At 43.4% G+C, this 19,074-nt stretch overlaps 1 protein-coding gene across 2 annotated transcripts in view; it reads right to left on the bottom strand.

Moving 5' to 3' along the window:
• The window catches only part of ADGRF4 (adhesion G protein-coupled receptor F4), a 29,962-nt gene extending 18,478 nt beyond the window's left edge, over window positions 1-11,484 (bottom strand). For both annotated transcript variants that reach the window (XM_055000953.1, XM_055000961.1), the window contains exons 1-3: window positions 11,398-11,484; window positions 6,222-6,337; window positions 619-658 (exon numbers count right to left, since the gene is read on the bottom strand). In XM_055000953.1, the coding sequence (XP_054856928.1) occupies window positions 619-658; window positions 6,222-6,308 (127 nt within the window). In that variant the 5' untranslated portion in view covers window positions 6,309-6,337; window positions 11,398-11,484. The remainder of the gene's footprint in view (window positions 1-618; window positions 659-6,221; window positions 6,338-11,397) is intronic.
• Window positions 11,485-19,074: the final 7,590 nt, after the last annotated feature.

Genomic DNA, 19,074 nt, shown 5'->3' with positions numbered 1-19,074 from the left:
TAGCAAAATCAAAAAGAGTCCAGTAGCACCTTTAAGACTAACCAACTTTATTGTAGCATAAGCTTTTGAGAATCACAGTTCTCTTCGTCAGATGCATCTGACGAAGAGAACTGTGATTCTCGAAAGCTTATGCTACAATAAAGTTGGTTAGTCTTAAAGGTGCTACTGGACTATGAATATGCAATCTGCAATACACAACACTCTTGGTTAAATATGTGCAAGAACTTTGAAAACCATTCTAAGCAGATCTATTCAGAGGTAAGTCTCATTTTATTTAATGGGGCTTACTCCAAAGAATATTATTTTAGGATAGCAATGTCTCTGTCTTTCCTTGTAAACAGCTTCTTGTTTATGATGCAGAACTGGTTGCAAAATTGAGTTTGTTGGCTGTACTTGTTTTGAGAACATGCCCATATTGCTTGATAAGCACTATGGTGGTGTACAAGGTCACCTGGTGGAACATTGGCAGGAGAGGGATAGCTTTGAACCCTTTTTTTTAAAAAAAAAAAAACTCTTGAAAACCCATGTCTAAAAAGAAATAACACTTATGATGGTGGTCAGGAACCAGAACCTCTGACCCTTCCACACTTTCCTGTTCATCTAAAACTACAGTAGTACCTTGTGGATTTCTTCTGACCTCCAATTTATTGTTGAAGACCTGAAAGATAATTCAAAGGATAAGCTGATGAAATAGGCTGGATGTCAATAACAACTCCCACCAAACCAACTCATCAACATGTGGAATATTTGAGAAGTTACCAGTTCCAAAAACATCAGCAAGTAATATATACTTCACCCCCACCCAATCAGTTTTTGTAGCCCATCCCGGGAAGATCTTAGACACGGCACTTTATTTTACAAAACAATGTGACTGAAATACACAGCAACTCCCACAAGCATTGCACCATGGCCCAACACACAGCTTTTTGTGTCTACTGGAAATAGTATGCCTATAGCATATGCATGGGAGATTGCATAGCCAGTCAACTGGCAAAGTCCAACTACCGATTTGGGGTAATCCTTTGATAAGTATTGTCACATGCTTCCCACTTTGCTGAGTGACAAGAAGTCCAATGGCAGCTCCAGCGTATTTGGATGAGTGATCTACGATATCTTTGTAATTCAGCTCTGCCTTTGTTTCAAAACAAATGTGGAAAAAATGAATTGCATAATACCATTCATTAGAATAATGAAAATAAACTGGAATACTAATGAATGATTCATTTCATTCATTCCCACGATGACTGAGTTTATTTATTCACAATATTTTCATCTTTCTTTCTGCATTATAAAATTCCCAAGGCAGCTTACAGCAAAAATCATTAAAATACATATCAATAAAAGTTAAAAAACATAAATCACAAAATTATTTAAGCCTCAGCAGGTAATAAAAACACAGGCATAGGAACAGCATAAAAAAGAATTTAAAGAATACATTTTTTAAAGGAGCCAGGAAAATATATTCCCTTTCAGATTACTGGAAGGTAATTGAGGGGAATAAGACAGAAGTACTTGTGATTCATGAACTTTTCCTGCAGTTGATTATTAAACTGGGCTGTGAGGACAAATTTCCTGGAGCTGGGGTTTCCTCAGTGCCTGGCCCCAATTCGGATGCACTTGCAGCAAGAATTTATTACCAGAATAGATATGTTCTGATGAGTACTACAGCACAAAGTGCTACTACAACATAGTACTTCAGGTTTTAGCGGACTCCACAAGACTGTTAATTGACACACTATATATGCCACTCTTTTGGACATCCCAAAAAGCCAATCAGTTGACCATAGGAAACCTCTGTTCCAAACCATGCAAGAGAAACCAGTGATCATTAGAGACCGGGGGTGGGGACTACCACTACTTTCACAGCCAGTCCCAGATACCAGAGGGGGAAGGCTTTTTACTCTGAAGCAGTAATGGAAACCTTTGTACTTGCTGTTGGATGTTGAGGAAGACCTGGTGAGGAATTTATTCACTGTGAATCCATGGGAAATGGATTCTGGAATGGTACCTGGACCACCCCGTTCGACATAAACCCAAGATTCATGAGCAGCCAATGGAGTCCTAGGTGCCAGGCCAACTGCAGAACTCCCCCCACCCAAACAGGCCCCTCATGAGAGGCCCGGGCAATCCACAAGTTGTCTCCCACTACATCTCACATCTCACTCAGACCATTATCCTCGCATCTCCAGGAGCTCCTAAAAGTGCACACTTGCCTTAATAACAACAAGCATTCACTGAGGAAACATCAGTCAGTGATTCTGAGCCACCAGCCTAACAAGAGAACAGCCAGCCAACAACCACAACATCATCTTGAAGACCCCAAAGTAACACAAAAATGTTTAGTATCAAAACTTTAGAGACTTCAACTATTCTAATATTAATAACAATCTTTATGATGTGTTAAGTGTCTGTAGTTAGGCAGGCTCATAATTTACAATTTACATGTGGTAAAAGGATATGAGGTAAAAGACACATGAGGTAAAGGACAATTTACAATTTACATGAGGTAAAAGGACATGAAGTAAAGGACAAAGGGAAAATGCAGTTGAAGGGACTAAGTCCTCAAACGTCTTGATAAAGAGATACATCCTAAAATGTTCTTTGAACGTCAAGTAAAGCCATCAAGATACAAGAAGAGGGGGACTAAAGATTCTTTAAGATAGATACTAGTGCTAAATCATAATAAGAATCTACACATACAACTTTTTAAACAGATAAGAGGGTCATTTTCCTCTATTGAGGTTGACTATTGAGTGTTTGAGAACACAAGTCAGCAAAAACAACTTGGGATGATCCACTAAGGGCAACAAACAGAGCTTAGGAGCAATTTCTTATCAGCTCAGGGTTCATTTTGGGTTAGACGCATCTTTAACAGGACCGGTTTTCACAGTACGTTATGAAGAATCTTCAGTGTAGTATGAAAGTTACTGCTGATGTTTTGAATCTCTCATCTTCCAGGACAAACGCAGCAACGAAAAGGGAAAGTGCCAATGTATTGTGATTCAGAGTTTCTCTCCCTCCCTCAAATAGCCCAGGGCTGAAGCCATGGTTCTGTAGCCCTGCCTACACACATGCACACCCTTTCTGTGACTTCCTCCAAACGGGATAAGCCACTGGGTCTTTACAGAGAACAGTGACTCTTCCTGACCAGCTATTCCCAGTAAGAGCCAAACTACAAGTGACATCTTACACAGGTTGGACACTAGTCGGCTTCCCTCAAGTTTTGATGGGAAATGTAGGCATCCTGGTCTTGCAGCTGTAATGGAGAGCCAAGCTGTAAAACCAGGGCGCCTACATTTCCCATCAAAACTTGAGGGAAGCTGGCAAGTGTCCAACCTGTGTAAGGCGTCACTTGTAGTTTGGCTCTAAGTCACAGGTACTGGGTCAGATCCCACAATGTCTGCGTCTGCAGGAATTCCCCTTGCACCAGCCAAAAGTCCTCAACTGGAGGATCTAACCCATTGTTTGTTAATTGGTCAGAGCCTTCAAAGAAGTCACGCCTTAGAAATGCAGCAACCTCCCTTTCTGAAAATATTTCGCTCAGCGTCTATGGTGATTTTGAAAGGTGCCAAGCAGATTTGAACATTCAAGAGGATCGCAAGCGGCTGGCTAGATTCAAGCTGTTGCTTTCTGTTACTGCCACTACATTTTATTGGATTTAACAGGTGATTAAGGAAGATTTCAATAATACTAAAAAAAATCAATAAAAGTTTTGACATCTCTGAATTGCTGAAACCCTTCCTGCTTTGATTCACCTGCGCAACCACCTTGGCACAATAAATTTCAGTTATTTTTACAAGAAGACAAACTTTTAATGTAAATTAACAGGGTTTTTTACCATTTATTATTATTTTGTGAGATTCCAAAAAATTAACATTCAGTTAGAGAACTCTTTTTCAATGGCTTCCAAGCTGGGTAATCTCTACCTCCATATGTATAAAACGGGCAAATCTAAAACATCTTTTGTCCATTGTCATCTCTACAGACAGAGTGTGATTTCTAGAACCATAACAAAATTTATCTTGCTTCAAGGGACTCTGCAGCGATCCAGAGCATGGCAGGTTTGGGGAGCTTCTGCCTCTCAGATATAAATCCTAGAATAATCTGGGAGCAATTGTCATTGTTTTAATTATTTTATAATAGGCATTTTGAAAAGTTGCTTTTAGTCATTTTTATTGTTTGTCGCTTTGGAGACCCTAGGGGTCAAGCTAAACATCCCCCAGACCCAACTCGAGTTTTCTGCAGCTACACAGCAATTTTGGGGAATAGCTATTCAAAAATAAAGAAGAACCCAAACAGCTTCAGAATGCCTCCACGGGGGAGGAGGGGCTTCTCCATCCCGCCCCCAAGCTGTTTCTCGTGTCAAAATAGCATGAAGGGGAGGGTGTTTTCCTCCTCTTGTTTTCTGCTCCACATTCAGTATTCTATCCATGTGGAGCAGTAAAAACAGAAAGGGAAAACTCCCCCCCATGCTATTCTGACACAGGGAAACATGCCCCTTCCCCCACCCCCCACCTCCGGCAGAGGCATTCTGAGGCCGTTTGGGCACTCCTTTATTTTTTAACAGCCATTTCCTTTTTAGCTGCTGCATGGCTATGGAAATCTGAGTTCCTTTAGAAACCCAACTCTCCAAACCTGAACATTTCAGCTTGACCCTGTTTGGGGGTGGAAAGGCAGCATTAACTGACCCGCTCCTGTGTGGCAGGATGTTGGAGTAGAAGGCCCACTGGTCTAATCCAGCAGGGCTCTTCTGATGTTCTTAAAATGCTTTTAATTAATTGGGCAGGGGTGGAGGCTGAGAAGACTGGAGGCATGGTGGGGGAGGGACGGACTTGGCTCCTGCTGTGGGAGTGGCATCACCATACGGCTCCCTGGATGCCAGTGGCATCGTTATGTTCTTTGTCCTCTCAAGTGACATTTTTTCCAATTGTGCTGCTAGGAGTGCAAGGGACATCAGCTATACTACACTGAAATTACATTGCTCATCTGGGAGTATGGGGTGTTCCGCCCACGGGAGGTCTAGCTCAAACAAGAAGAGCACATAGACCATATTAGTGACATCTTTCCAAAAGAGACCACCCACTGCCAGGTTAAGAGTCAACATATCCTGAAGCACGGCAGGTCTCAAGGCACAAGGCTTCCATTGGGTCCACAGCCACACCCTTCCTCAACTCACTTGCCCACATGGGAGCCCTCCCTTCATTTGTGCTCCAGGCTTCATACACTGCCCTGCACTGCTGAGAGAAGGAGGTGCAGGCGACTCATGGCGGTGCTGCTCCCAGCTGCAGACAGTGCCCAGCACCGTCAGTGGAAAATACAGCTGCAAGGTGGTCTCTCCCGCAAAATTGGACCCTGGGAAGAGGGGGGGCAGGACTCACCTTAGACAAGTTCCTTGTGCACGTGCTCCTGGTCCCGTTTTGTGGTGGCAAGTGAGCCAGCTTCCTCCCTACTGGGCCACTCTCTCCCCCTTCTTGCCTTTTCCTTCCCTTCCTCCACTTTTCCTCTATCTCCTGAGTATCCAGTATTTTGAGTGCCTTTCTCCTGGACATCCCAATAAATATTAGACTGTTGGGGTGAAAACTGGACACTTGGCAATTCTAATGGAAAGGCATGCAGGTGGTTCAGAAACTGGCCAGTGGGTAGATACACAGGTGAGTTGGCAGGTAAGAGATGGATGGACAGGTGGGTGATGGGGAAGGCACACACAGATAGGAAGGAAAGTGGGTACGAAAGTGGTCAGAGGAAGGTGACCTGAGTACTCACTGGCCAGCCCCCCTCCCCAACCTAGAACCAGCCCTAATAACTGGGCATTTGGTACAGTATACACTACAGCAGTGTAGTGAACCCCCAATATGGTACTTATGGCTTCCACGGCATCTACGGATGTGTTTCCTAGTGTCCATTTCCTTCTTTCCAGAAGCAAAGACCACATTCTGGCTTTTCCTCCAAAACAGAGCAGGACGGATTGCACTAGAAACGGTTGTCTCCATCGGAGGATGACACATGGCTTGGAACCTCTCAGTTTTTGTAACTGGCTCCAGAATCCTCAGCAGCCATTTTATAGTTGGAGGCACACATAAAGCCCAGTAGCTGCCATTCTGTGGTGGTACCCAATCCCATTCGAATCAAATAGAATCGAATAGAATAGAATAATTTTGTGTATGTGTGTGCATGTACAATCTATATAAGTTCTGGACTAGAGCTGAACTCAGAAAACCTACTTTGCCTTTGATCTGTGGTTCACCTAAGGAAATCCAGACAACACAAAAGACAACCAGTGAGTGGCATATTATCCGTTGTGCAGTCATGCTGGTCGATCACATTTAGATTCTGTTCCCTGAAAGAAAGAAAAAAATATAAAAATCAAAACTGATCTGTAACTCAACATAGTTTATTACATATATTGCAGTGGATCTTCCCCCATCTTGCCACTCTATTAAGCAAAGTTTATTTATTTATGATTTATTAAAATATTTATAGTACCACTTTTCCGTTGGGCTCAAGTTTGAAGTCTCCCTCCAATCTAAGGAGCCTACTCCCTCCCTCTTCTCCCATTGTGGGAATCTTAGCCTGGAGGAAGGCTACTTGACTGATGGATGGGTCCACCCCATTATAACAGGTTTCAGTCATTCTTTCTTTGTTCATGGCATGTGCTTTTGCATGTAATGGCTTTCCCACTGATTTTGGGCAGAAATGATCTCTTGGGATGAGGATGCAACTGCTAAAAAATTAATCCAAGTTTGACGGCATAACAGATATCACCGCTGGAAAGCTGTGTCCAGTTGAAATAAATTAAAATAAAATCACAAGAACAATAAATAAAATTGCACACTCTTAGTTTAGAGAAAGAGATTATTCTCCATTAGTTTGAAAGAAAACATCTAGTGACACCTAATTTTTTTTTAGGTAGCATTGCCAAGTTGCTGCAGTGGCAGGAAATCTCCCAGCACCCAAGCATCATGCAATGCTGCAATGTCACCTCTAGCCACCTATCTGGAAGTGACATCATGGCATCATACAACGCTCTAGGAATCCTCCAAATTTCTATGGTAAAAAATATAAAGGTTTAGAACATTCCTAGAGCATCACACAATGTGGTGATATCACTTCAAGGTATGTGACTGGATGTGATATCACCAGGCCATGTAATGCTGCTTTTGGAGTCTCCACAATACTGAAGCCCAGGGTGCGTGCTTTAAAAAAAATCTTAGCTATACTTGTAAAGTATAATGCTAATGCAACAGATTTGTTTGAAAATATATGCCTTGTCCAGGAATGCTTGTTCCAGATATAGAGAATAAATGGACACAAATCTGACATTAGAAATGGAAACGTCCAAAAACCAGTGGGAGAACACTTCAATCTACCAGGACATTCCACCAAAGACTTAAAGGTCGCTGTGGTTCAACAGAAACCTTTCAAAAACAAAATCCAACGGGAGGCTGCTGAATTGGAATTCATATGCAAATTTGACTCTGTCAAGCTGGGACTGAATAGAGACTATGAATGGTTATCACATTATCACAGGTAACAGATTCTCTTTACAGAGGCGTGATCTGGGGGAGCCCCGTGACGCCTGGTGTGGGCTTTCGGGGACCACAGTTCTCTTTGTCAGATGCAGCTGGCAGGGAGAGCTGTGGTTATTGAAGGCTTATACTACATAGGAATTGGATACTTTCACTGCTACAAACTAATACGGCAAACTGACTGCACACCAAAAGGAGATGTTTATATTTCCAAGCAAAGGAATGTTTTGATTGCCTCCACGCTAATTGCATTCTGTCCCCTTGTGATTTATGTCCCCTTCTTTCCTCTCTCTCTCTCTTTCCCCCTCCTCTTCTGTATCTGTCCAGTTTTGATCAGGCATCTGACGAAGAGAACTTGATTCTCGAAAGCTTATGCTACAATAAAATTGGTTAGTCTTAAAGGTGCTACTGGACTCTTTTTGATTTTACTACCAAGTGTACACGCGATGACCAATACCATGTTTGGTGCTACTTAAAGTGCAAAAGGGCCCTGCTAGTAGGGCTGCCAGGTCCCCTGGTGGAGGTGAGGGATCCCCCACTCTCACCCTCCATCCCCCTGCAAACACTCACCTGGCCAGCAGGGGGGAATGTGGGAGAACATGCCTCCTGGACATGTTCCCAGGGCAGCGCAACAACATCACTCCAGGAAGTGATGTCATTGCGCCACCCTGGGAGCACTCCCGCTGCAAAGCAAGGGAGCAGTCCCAAGCCCTGTGTAATGACATCACGTCCTGGAAGTGATGTCACTGTGCTGCTCCAGGAGCGTGTGCATGCGAAGACAAAGAATAAAGTGAGTGCTGGGTTCCCCCCCTCCCGCCAAGAGCATAAGGGGACCTGGCAGCTCTACCTGCTAGTGGGAATGGACAGCAGCACCTATCCCTCTTTCTCCTCTCAAAGATAACCCTCCGTCCCCTGGGCCATAGCTCTAGTGCAAATTAGAGGCCCTCACACCACCTTAGGAGATCCAAACACAAACCTGAATGCAACTTGTAATGCCTAAGGTACACATAGACTGTGCACAGACATAAAGATAGAATCACGGAGCTCTAAGGAACACCAAAGGTCATCTAGTCCAACCCCTTGCACAATGCAGAAAATTCACAGCTCCCCCCCCCCCGCATGCACACACACTTCTCCTGCTCAATGCCCAGAGGAAGGCACAAAAATCCAGGATCCCTGACCAGTCTTAGACCTCCTAAGAAAGGTCAGGACTATACCGTCAGCCTGCATTCTACCTCCCCATCTGTGCAGAAATTTCTCCTCCATGAAATTTAAAACCGGATTAAGAAACTTGTTTGCAAATACCAGGTCAAAGTTAACAATGGCTAGCATTAACATCCACGCAAAGTAATGCAGCAGCATTTGGTTACCTCCCAAAGCGGAGGTTCCAGGCAAGAGGGAAGGATAGGAGAGCCTGAGTCAGAAAAGTAGTCCCGGCGCTGGGCTGTATTGAATACAAGAATTCTTAACCTGGTCCTGATCCTCTACAGTTGCTCCTTTGCAACTGCTGTGGAAAAACAGGTCAGATTGGTACCATATAGAAGTTCTAGGATGAAATCAAGAGTTTAGCTTCTTTGACACTGTCACAGTTTAGATGCAACTTTAACTTCAGAACCTAAGGGAAAGCTTTGGAAGATGAAATAAATTCTATCTTCCCCACTCAGACTGGAGGTGAAATTTCAGGGGGGGGGGGTTGTGGGATCTTGTAAACTATGGGTCATTTGGGATCTTTTCTGACCGTACAATCAATTAGATTCAAGCTCTATTTTTGTATACAAAATGCAAATATATACTCTTCTGTTTTATTTTTAATGTTTGGTCATTTTTGTGCCTCCCTGTGAATTTTCTACAATGTGCAAGGAGTTTTGAGGTAGTTCTGGCTCCAGATTTTTGTTTGCCGTTCGTCTGGCAGAGAGAGATCTGTAAATACAGGCAGTACAATAAGAAGCATGAGGCTATGAGAAATTATGGAGGGAGTTATTTTAGAATCCCAACACACTCTTCAAAATTACTCCCATAAAAATAGGGGTAATAAGAACTTTTTCATCTTCTAAGATAAGGAGTAGAAATAGGTTTGAATTCCGCACGTGCTGTTTATTTGAAAATATATACCTTTAATAATCCCAATATTGTTCTAACACTCTTAAAGGTTATGATAATTAGTTACATTAGGAAATCAGCATTCAGAGGAGTTAGCTGTTTTAGTCTGTAAAATAGTAGAGTCCAGAAGCACCTTTAAGACTAACCAGCTTTATTGTAGCATAAGCTTTCGAGAGCCACAGCTCTCTTCATCAGATGCTGATGAAGAGAGCTGTGGTTCTCGAAAGCTTATGCTACAATAAAGTTGGTTAGTCTTAAAGGTGCTACTCGACTCTTGACTATTTTGATATCAGCATTGTTATTAAGAAAAGGTAATGATAAAATAAGATAATGATAAGATAGAGGTAATAATGGACTAGTAAGGGTTTTTTTAAGATGAGTAGAAATAGGTTTGAATTCTGCACGTGCTATTTAAAAATATATACATTAAACGCTTTTAATTATTATTCTAACACCTTCAAAGATTATGATTTTTGTACTCTACCTTGATAATCCTTGTAGCACACAGCTTTATATTTGTTTTTCTTGTCTCCTTCATTTATCCCTCTTTTTTCTGTATTCCCTTTTCATTTTAATAAAACAAAATATATTTTTTAAATTACTCCAGTAACTCTGTTTACAATTTCACTATAATTCTGTCTCTTCTCTTTCATGGCTGTCAGCCATTCTTGACCTGACATGTTCCACGAGTACTTTTCACTTCTCATCAGGCTGGTTTTTGAGGTTTCTTCTTCTTTTTTCTCTTTTGATTTACAGTGTCAGATTTTTCTGCATATCTGGGGAATCCAGGGAGTGTACAGAGTCCTCCACTGTGTCTGCAGGTGACGCCACAGGTCACCCTACTGTGCGGACTCATCACAAGTACAGCAACAAGGTTTGCCCTGTTCATACGGTGTATCAAAATACAAAACCCGCTTAATTCCTCTCTTTCTTTTGGAACTCTTTTCAATATGCTGCCTGGGAGAGAGGAAGTAACACGAGGAATTGTACACATCAAGAAAACTTGGAGTGCTATAACTCGCTCACTCTCCTTGGCAAACTTGGAAAGATTCTTTCCAGAATTGATTTAAATATCCAGAAAACAAAAGGGGATGGGATCTGAAATGCCATAAGCAAAGCAAAGCTCACAGAAAGCATCTTTGCCTCGTTATTTTCTGAACCTTCTGCCCTCCATGCTACTGAAAAACCACTTCTGAAGGGTGGGGGGGTGGGGGTGGAGAGATACATGACCCCCAACCTGAGGAGATATACATGACCCCAACCTGAAGAAGATACCTTGGTTTCAGAGGTGCATCATGCTGGATGAAAAAAGAAGGAAGCAGCAAAGATCTTTTTACTGTGAGATCTGCTTTCCTTGCAGAAATTTGAATCCAACCCAGGGGATGGAAAGGAACAACGTCCAGGCTAAAGAAAACATGTACCTAGTGCAAGCATACACAGTCTTTCACCCTTTATATTTAAGATTCCCGGGGCTACCCAGAGGCTGAATATCACGTTCCCAGAACACCAAACGTTTCCTTCCCAGCTTACCCGCATCCTCAAATCTTAGAAATATTTCAAACTACTGGGCCACAAAGGTTGGTTGCTACAAGCTCTCAGGGTCCTAAGTATGCTTTCCTAGGAGTCAAGACTGTTCTCAGAGTTATATTAACACAACCAATTGTATAAGATTCGATAGGATCAAGATGTGTACACAGTCCTGCAATGTACACCAGGAGTGTTTCTTTCTTTTCTTTTCTTTTGCAACAGTTTCCCACTCGATAGTACTCACAGTTTTGGTAGCTCTGAAAGAAAGATGGTCAGATAGCTGAATGAGAAGGTCTCTGCTGCTCCTCCTGCCTTCTCCCTGAGAGTCATGTCATACTACTCCATAGGAGTGGGTAGAGTTCTCGTATTTCCTGACAAACTGGTATAGTATGGAGATTTGACATCGGTACAATCTGTGCGCAATTAGATTGACTCACAATTCTGGCACAAAGCGCAACATACAAGTTCTCGTCATTGCTGGGGGAGGAGGGAGAGCATCGAGTCAGCTGTGTGGGGCTCTTTCATGTATCAACATACAAGTGGCTGTCAACAACACAGTCTCTTTGCCAAGGTTAATGCCCCATCGATGCATTTAGAGAGCTGGGGAACCCAACAAAGCTTCTGTATTTACAAAAGAAAATGTCATTAGGCGCCTGAACCTGGCAACTCCGTATGTTTGAGATATCTCACATACATTTAAAATAAAAAAACGAACACAGAACAGTGTAAACTTAATTTTTTTTTTTTAAGACAGCATACTATTACAAATGAAACCAGGGATTGGTACCTGAGTTTCAATCACGTGTTCAACTGTACATTTGTTGAACGTAACATGAGAATTAGTTACATATTTATTTTATTTATTTATCTCATTTATAGTCTACCTTTCTCACTGAGACTCAAGGCGGATGACCCAGTGTGAGATTAGTTCAGTCAATATCAGGAACATTTCCATAAACAATGACATAGGGTAAATGTTCACAAGTTCATAAAGACATAGCATTAGCAGGAATCCAATACAACATAGCGGTGAAGGTCTATGGTTCTCATTAGCGGATCATCTGAGATCCCATCCCTACCGTACCGCCCCTCCTATCTGAGTAAAAAACCTTTTTGAATAATTTGGTTTTGCATAGTTTGAAGAAAGCCAGGAGCGTGGGGGCTCTCCTGACCTCCTCAGGCAGGCTGTCCCACAGGGTGGGAGCCACCACAGAGAAAGCCCTTGTACGGGCTGCTGTCAGTTTCACTGATGTGCCGGGTGGCACCTGCAGGAGACCCTGTTCAGAAAAGCACAGCTGCTGTGGAAGAGCATAGTGTACACCGTACACAGACTGTGCATGCATTCACGGTAACTTATGAACAGGGCTTCTGTCAGTCAAAGATGCTTGATTTCCCATCTGTTTAGTTCTTGGTCTTCCAACTTGTGATCACTGAAGTCGAACATTTGGCACACACTCGGCACACAGCCTTAAAGTGTTCAGTTAAGAGGGGGGGTGGGATAATGCATATGCAATTATAGACTAGCTTTGCCACAGCTAACCTCTCTCTAGCCAACAAATCCATTGCCGGAGAGCCAAGCTACAAGTGACAAATTGCACGTGCCTGGCAAGTGAACAGACTCACGTGTATTCCTCCCTGTTCACTTGCCCTCCACTACATAGTGATCAAGTGGAGCACAAGTGGAGGGCAAGTGAACTGGGAGGAATGCACGTGAGTCTGTCCACTTGCCAGGCAAGTGTCATTTGTCACTTGTAGCTTGGCTCTCCGACTCCAAAAGTTTAAAGACACATTGTTGGAACCACCGCCCTCCCAATCACAGATTGAAATGCAACTCGCGTGTTAAAAAGTCTTGGGGGTTGTGAGGCGTTGCTTTTGCTTGAGCAGAAATGCTTCGTGTCAGAGGAACATGCACCCCACAGTGGACGAATTGCTGTGCAGGCAGAAAGAAGGTGCAGGATCCAAGCCAAGGATTTCTGGAAGGGCATCAGCAGGAATTTCATCCAGTGCAGGATGTGCTACAGGAATCCGCTTAGGCGGTGAACATTTAGGTGGAAATGCCTAACAAACACCCTGCAGGCAACATCGTTCTTGGCCCACCTTCCTGGGACATACAGCCTGGCACGCACACACGCACCACCCACTTTCTAGTCATCAGTGTGTGATTTCCTTCATGAATTTCCCAGACAAAAATTGAATGTCCATTTCAAACACTAAATAATAAGCAATACATGCAGTTAGCCACTGGGGCCCTTGTTACAAGAAGCATTTAAACCTCTTATTGGAAGAAAAATAGTAAAGAGTCCAGTAGTACCTTTTAAGATTAACCAACTTTACTGTAGCATAAGCTTTCGAGAACCACAGCTCTCTTCATCAGATGCATGGAGGGTATGAAGAAACTGGCCATATATATATAGGTGGGGAGGGGAGGGGGGAATTAGCTATGGAGGGGAGGGGTCACACCCAGCCTGGATTGTGCACTCCACCTCTTTCATGACTTTTGCAACTGATTGCATCTACACCCCTCTCCCCTCACCACCTATATATGTGTGGCCAGTTTCTTCATACCCTCCATTCATCTGATGAAGAGAACTGTGGTTCTCGAAAGCTTATGCTACACTAAAGTTGGTTAGTCTTAAAGGTGCCACTGGACTCTTTACTATTTTGCTACTACTGACTAACACAGCTAACTCCTCTGCATCTATGTTACTAGAAGAAGTTTTCCAGATTTGCTTTTCACTAGCCCGGCCTCCTTCCATTCTGCACAATACTGACTGGCCACATCACTTGGGGATGAATACCCTTTTGGATGTATGGTCGAAGGCTTTCACAGCCGGAGAACGATGGTTGTTGTGGATTTTTCCACAACAACCATCGAATAGCTTTTTGTTCAGTGCTGGCAGTTCTCCCACACTAAAAAGCACAACTTTTGTTCCAACACACCCATTCAACCTAGATTTAAGCATAGGAGTTTGTTTCATTTTTGTTACTAATTCCACAATGGACTGTTTCATTACTGGGTTATTCCATATGGTTTTGTCTTGTTATTGTTTTTTATTATTGTTTTGCTTTCATCATTCTATTTTATTTCACATTGATTTCAACGGAAGACACACACAACCCTTTTCACAGAGCCATACCTTTACACACACAAACACACACACACACTTTTTTTTGAGGTAATAAATGGCAACCATGTTTAACATTAAAGGCTATGGGAGAAGTGATAGGAAAGAGTCCAAAGAGTAATGCAGACAGAACTGCAACCTCTTAGCTTGAAGAACAAGAGCATGAGGACAAGGCCTGCTGAAGACATTTGGTGGCACAAGGACGGTAAGACGTCTTTTCAATATTCTAACCCACCATTTGAAAGTGATTGGCTGAGGCTCCTGGAGGGTGGAACTCGAAACCATCCATCAGTGTGAAGGAGAGAAGGAAGCAGGAAAGATTATTATGGGGGCTTTCAGGGAAGGCAAAGAGGAACCAGTGGGAGAGGGGGAAATGTGATGCCCCCTGTAAGTCCCTGTGGATCCCCCATGTAATTATTATAATTAATACTAAAAGAAAGGCACGCGTCTAGTTCAAATATGACAAACACAAAGCCGATGTGAGGGGGCAGAAGGGGTCTTCACAAGTGGAGCAAAGGCACCAGTTGAAACTTAATCTGCTCACTCAAATCAGTCACCTCCTCGGACCTACTTGGCTCCTCTGGTGAGCTACTATAGTGCTCATTCGCAGCCCTCCGTTCCTTACTCGCCTCACTGGCTATTCTGGAGTCTATGTTCCAGACGATAATGCATCCTGGGACTGCTGGAGAAAGATGTCAGCAGAAGACTGATGACTTGGTCATTGCTCCTGGCTGGCGGAGACTATCGACTATTCCTGCCTTGCTGTGCTCTGGCAGCCTCCTTTGGGGTGTTTACATTGGAGCGACCTAGCGGTACTGCGGGCCTACCAGCTTCCCTGCATTATCAGGAATGGCAACACTTGGTTTGGGGGCTCATGCTCTCCTTTCACTCACTGTGATAGAAGACTTCTTTAGTTAGGATTAGAGATGGGAATGAACCACAAAAAAACCAAACCATACGGTTCATGGTTCGTGGGTTTTCACGAACCAGGAACCACAAACTGGGGCAAGTTCACGAACCAGTTCGTGGTTCGTGGGGTTTAAATGCCCCTTTCTGGACACTTAGCAGTGGCAGGGAAAGGGGCATGTGACAGTTTAAAGGGCCCTTTCCTGCCTTGCAAGTGGCAGTTCCCTGTAAACGGCCCAAACCCCAGCCCCCAGTCCCACACATACTATGCCCTGCCACCCTGCGGGCCCACCCCTCCTCCCATGAGGGGTGGGAAGTCCATTTTTGGCCTCTTCCGCTGCTGCACAGGCCTGCAGTGTGGCAGTGGAGGCAGAAAACGGCCTTCCCACCCCTCACAGGAGGGGGAGGATGCTGCGGGCTCGCAGGGCGGCTGTGCAAGGTAAGTGTGGGATGGGGGCTGTCGTTTGGGCCGATTAAAGGGCCCTGCCACTTGCAAGTGGCAGGTCCCTTTAAACTATCAGCTGGCAGGCGGCAAGGGGGGGATCCCCCCTGCTGCCCGCCAGCTGATAGTTTAAAGGGACCTGCCGCTTGCAAGCAGCAGCAAAGGTTTATGTGGCCATTTACCTGGGGAAATGGTCATTTAACCTGCCCCTTTAATACGACTCAAACGAACCAGTAGACCAGTTTATGGAAGTTGGTGGAAACGAGCTTCCACGAACCACTGGTTCGCAAACCACAAACCAGCATTGTTTTGGGTTGTAATTCGATTCGTGCCCATCTCTAGTTAGGATGTCTTCAGTCTAATCCCAGTTGGTTATGATGATATCTGAATGGAGATGCCCTCAAGTTGGGTTTCTTTCTCAGTAACCAGAATTCTAATCTATGATTTAGAATTACTAGATTTACAAATTACTGAGCATTCCATGAAGCTTTCCAGCTGAAGGCGTATTTTGTCTCTGTGAAGTACAGGTGAGGTTTTTAAACTTCATATTTAGTAATGTTTATTTCTAAGTCTGGGAATATATGAAGAATGTTTGATTGGACATTAATCTTAAAAGGATACAATTATTAAATGTCAGGTTTGTTTCTTTAGAAGATCCTAGGCCAAAGAAATGCTCATTTTTAACTTGCCTTTCTTTAACCAAAAGAAGTTGCTTTTTAAAGCAAATTTAAAAATAAAACTTTTTCTTCAAATGCCTAGGGATCCTAAGATTGCCTATAATATATCTATAGATTCATGCCTCTGGTGCCTACCTATACATGTAAATGCTCTTTTGTATGTACTTAACATACAGCCAAGCTACAAGAGATGAATTACACAAGGAGGAGCACATGAAGGGAGTTGCAATGTTAGCCAGGAAACAGTTTTAAAAGAGATGGGAAGTCTTTGTCAATTTCCCGTCTCTAGGGAGCTAGGGAGATCACTGCTCAGAGGGTTTGTTAATTTCCTCTTTGCCTCCAGAAGGCTCTGTCAGTTTCACCTTCCCTTCTAGGAGGCAAAAAGGAAATTAACAAACCCTCTGAGCAGCGATCTCCCTAGCTCCCTAGAGATGGGAAATTGACAAAGACTTCCGATCCCTTTTAAAACTCAGCTTTCCAGCTAACATTATGACTCCCTTCACATGCTCCTCCTCGTGTACTTCGTCTCTTGTAGCTTAGCTCATAGTAGCAAGTGAACACACATGATTCTGCCTTGGGCCCTTGACCCATCAAGATCAGTATTATCTACTCAGACTGGCAGTGGCTCTCTAGGGTCTAAGGTGGAGGTCTTTCACATCACCTACTGTTTGATCCTTTTTTTAAACTGGAGATACTGGGGATTGAACCTGAGACCTTCTACACGCCAAGCAAATGCTCTACCACTGAGCCACAGCCCATCCTCTAAGTGATAGGTAAATAACATTTGATTTATATACAACCCTTCAAGACAACTTAACACCCACTCAGAGCAGTTTACAAAGGATGTTATTATCCCCACAACAAACACCCTGTGAGATAGGTGGGGCTGAGAGAGCTCTGAGAGAGCTGTGACTGACCCAAGGTCACCCAGCTGGCTTCATGTGGAGGGGTGGGGAATCAAACCCGGTTCTCCAGATTAGAGTCCCGCCGCTCTTAACTACTACACCAAACTGGCTGTCAATGATAACTGCCGTATTGTTGAGTTTTGTAACGGGGCAGGGTTAAATGGGTATTTTATTATTTTATTTAAAACATTTCTATGCCGTCTTTCCACCCAAACGGGCTCCTCCCCAAGGCAGCAAACATGAAAACACTTTTGACATTAAAACAGCATTTCCAATAATATATATATAAAATAAAACAATTCAGTAAAAACATATAAACGTACAAATACACAAAGCACAACAGACAAGAGCAAACAACAATTATTGGGGGTACACCAAACAGAAAGGTCTTCAGGAGATGGCAGAAGACAACAGTAGAGGGAGACAGACGAATCATTCTGGGAAGCTCGGGTGCCACAACTGAGAAGGCCTTTGTTAGGTTGCCACCCACCTTATCTCAGATGGTGGGAGCACTGAAAGCAGAGCCTCTGTAGATGACCGTAATGGATGGGTAGGTTCATATGGGAGAAGTTGCACATCGTGGACTTGCAATGCTTTGAGTGTCAAGGATGGAGACCTCACTACACATTACAAGGCCATTTGGGTTGTGTCTACTCCCCCAGAAGGACTTTTAATCAATGCAAATTGTGATTTCCTCCCTGGGAACTCATTTCCTCAGCATTCGTGGGTCCTATTTGGATCAGAACCATGAACACAGAGAAATGAGGCTTATATATTCATGCCATCTTTCCAACCAATTTCAAGAGGGAATTGTCTCCCTACTCGCTCCATGAATGTCAGTCATTCTGAACTGGTGCTCCTTGTATCTAGACAAGGATCTAGAGGGCGTATATCGAAGCAAGGCTTTCCTTCAGAACCGGAAGGAAGCCATTCCATGACAGGAAGAGGGTGTTCAACGAATCCTTACGAATCAAGACTCCAATTCAGAAGCAGTGTCTTAATTTCCTCTTCACAACCTAAAATAACGTTTATTTTCTGGAGCATTACTGTTCCCAGGTCTTCTTGTCAGTTTAGCTGATATTTTTAATCATTCTTTCAAATAACAGAATTATTTTACTATTGTATGTTCCTATCTTCAAATTAAAATGTGCAAAGCAGCCCAGACGGGTGGCGGCTGTGGAAATCAACCGACTGCTGGTTAAGGAGCATCGTTAAAATGACACTGCATTTAGCATCTCTAAGATCACTGGAGTGAAGTTGGCCATTTAACATATTGCAGAAACAGGCAGGGTGGATTAATGGTCAGACTAGGATCTGGGAGACCTGGGTTTGAATCCCTGCTCCACCACAATGTTCACTGGGTCATGTTGGGCCAGTCATATTCTCTCAGACTAATGTACCTCACAGGGTTGTTGTTGTGAAGGTAAACTGAAGGGAGAATGTTGTTGGTTTGTCCCCACTGTGGAGAAAAGCAGGGTATAATTCTCGAAATAAATACCAGAAGTAGGAACTGGCAGGAACATCAGAAAAATGTTAATATATCACATTTCTGGTGAATAAGCAGCTTCAACATCACAGGTCACACTGTATTTTTGTAGTTATCACTAATTGGAAATTAGATTAAATTCCATTTTTAGTTTTAGGTTCTGCGCTATGGGCAATGAAATAATGTTCTGTGGATAGCCTGATCTCATCAGATCTCAGAAGCTAAGCAGGGTCAGCCTTGGTTAGTAATTGGATGGGGGACCTCCAACGAAGACCAGGGTTGCACGAGCCGGCAACGGCAAGCCCACCTCTGTTAGTCTCTAGCCATGAAAACCCCAGCAGGGGGCACCAGAAGTCAGCTGTGATTTGAAGGCAGGATTT

The sequence above is a fragment of the Eublepharis macularius genome, chromosome 1 (genome assembly GCF_028583425.1).
Source record: "Eublepharis macularius isolate TG4126 chromosome 1, MPM_Emac_v1.0, whole genome shotgun sequence".
NCBI classification, from domain to species: Eukaryota; Metazoa; Chordata; class Lepidosauria; order Squamata; family Eublepharidae; genus Eublepharis; species Eublepharis macularius.
Note: the sequence above shows the minus strand (reverse complement) of the source record. Positions and strands in the feature narration are given on the sequence as shown.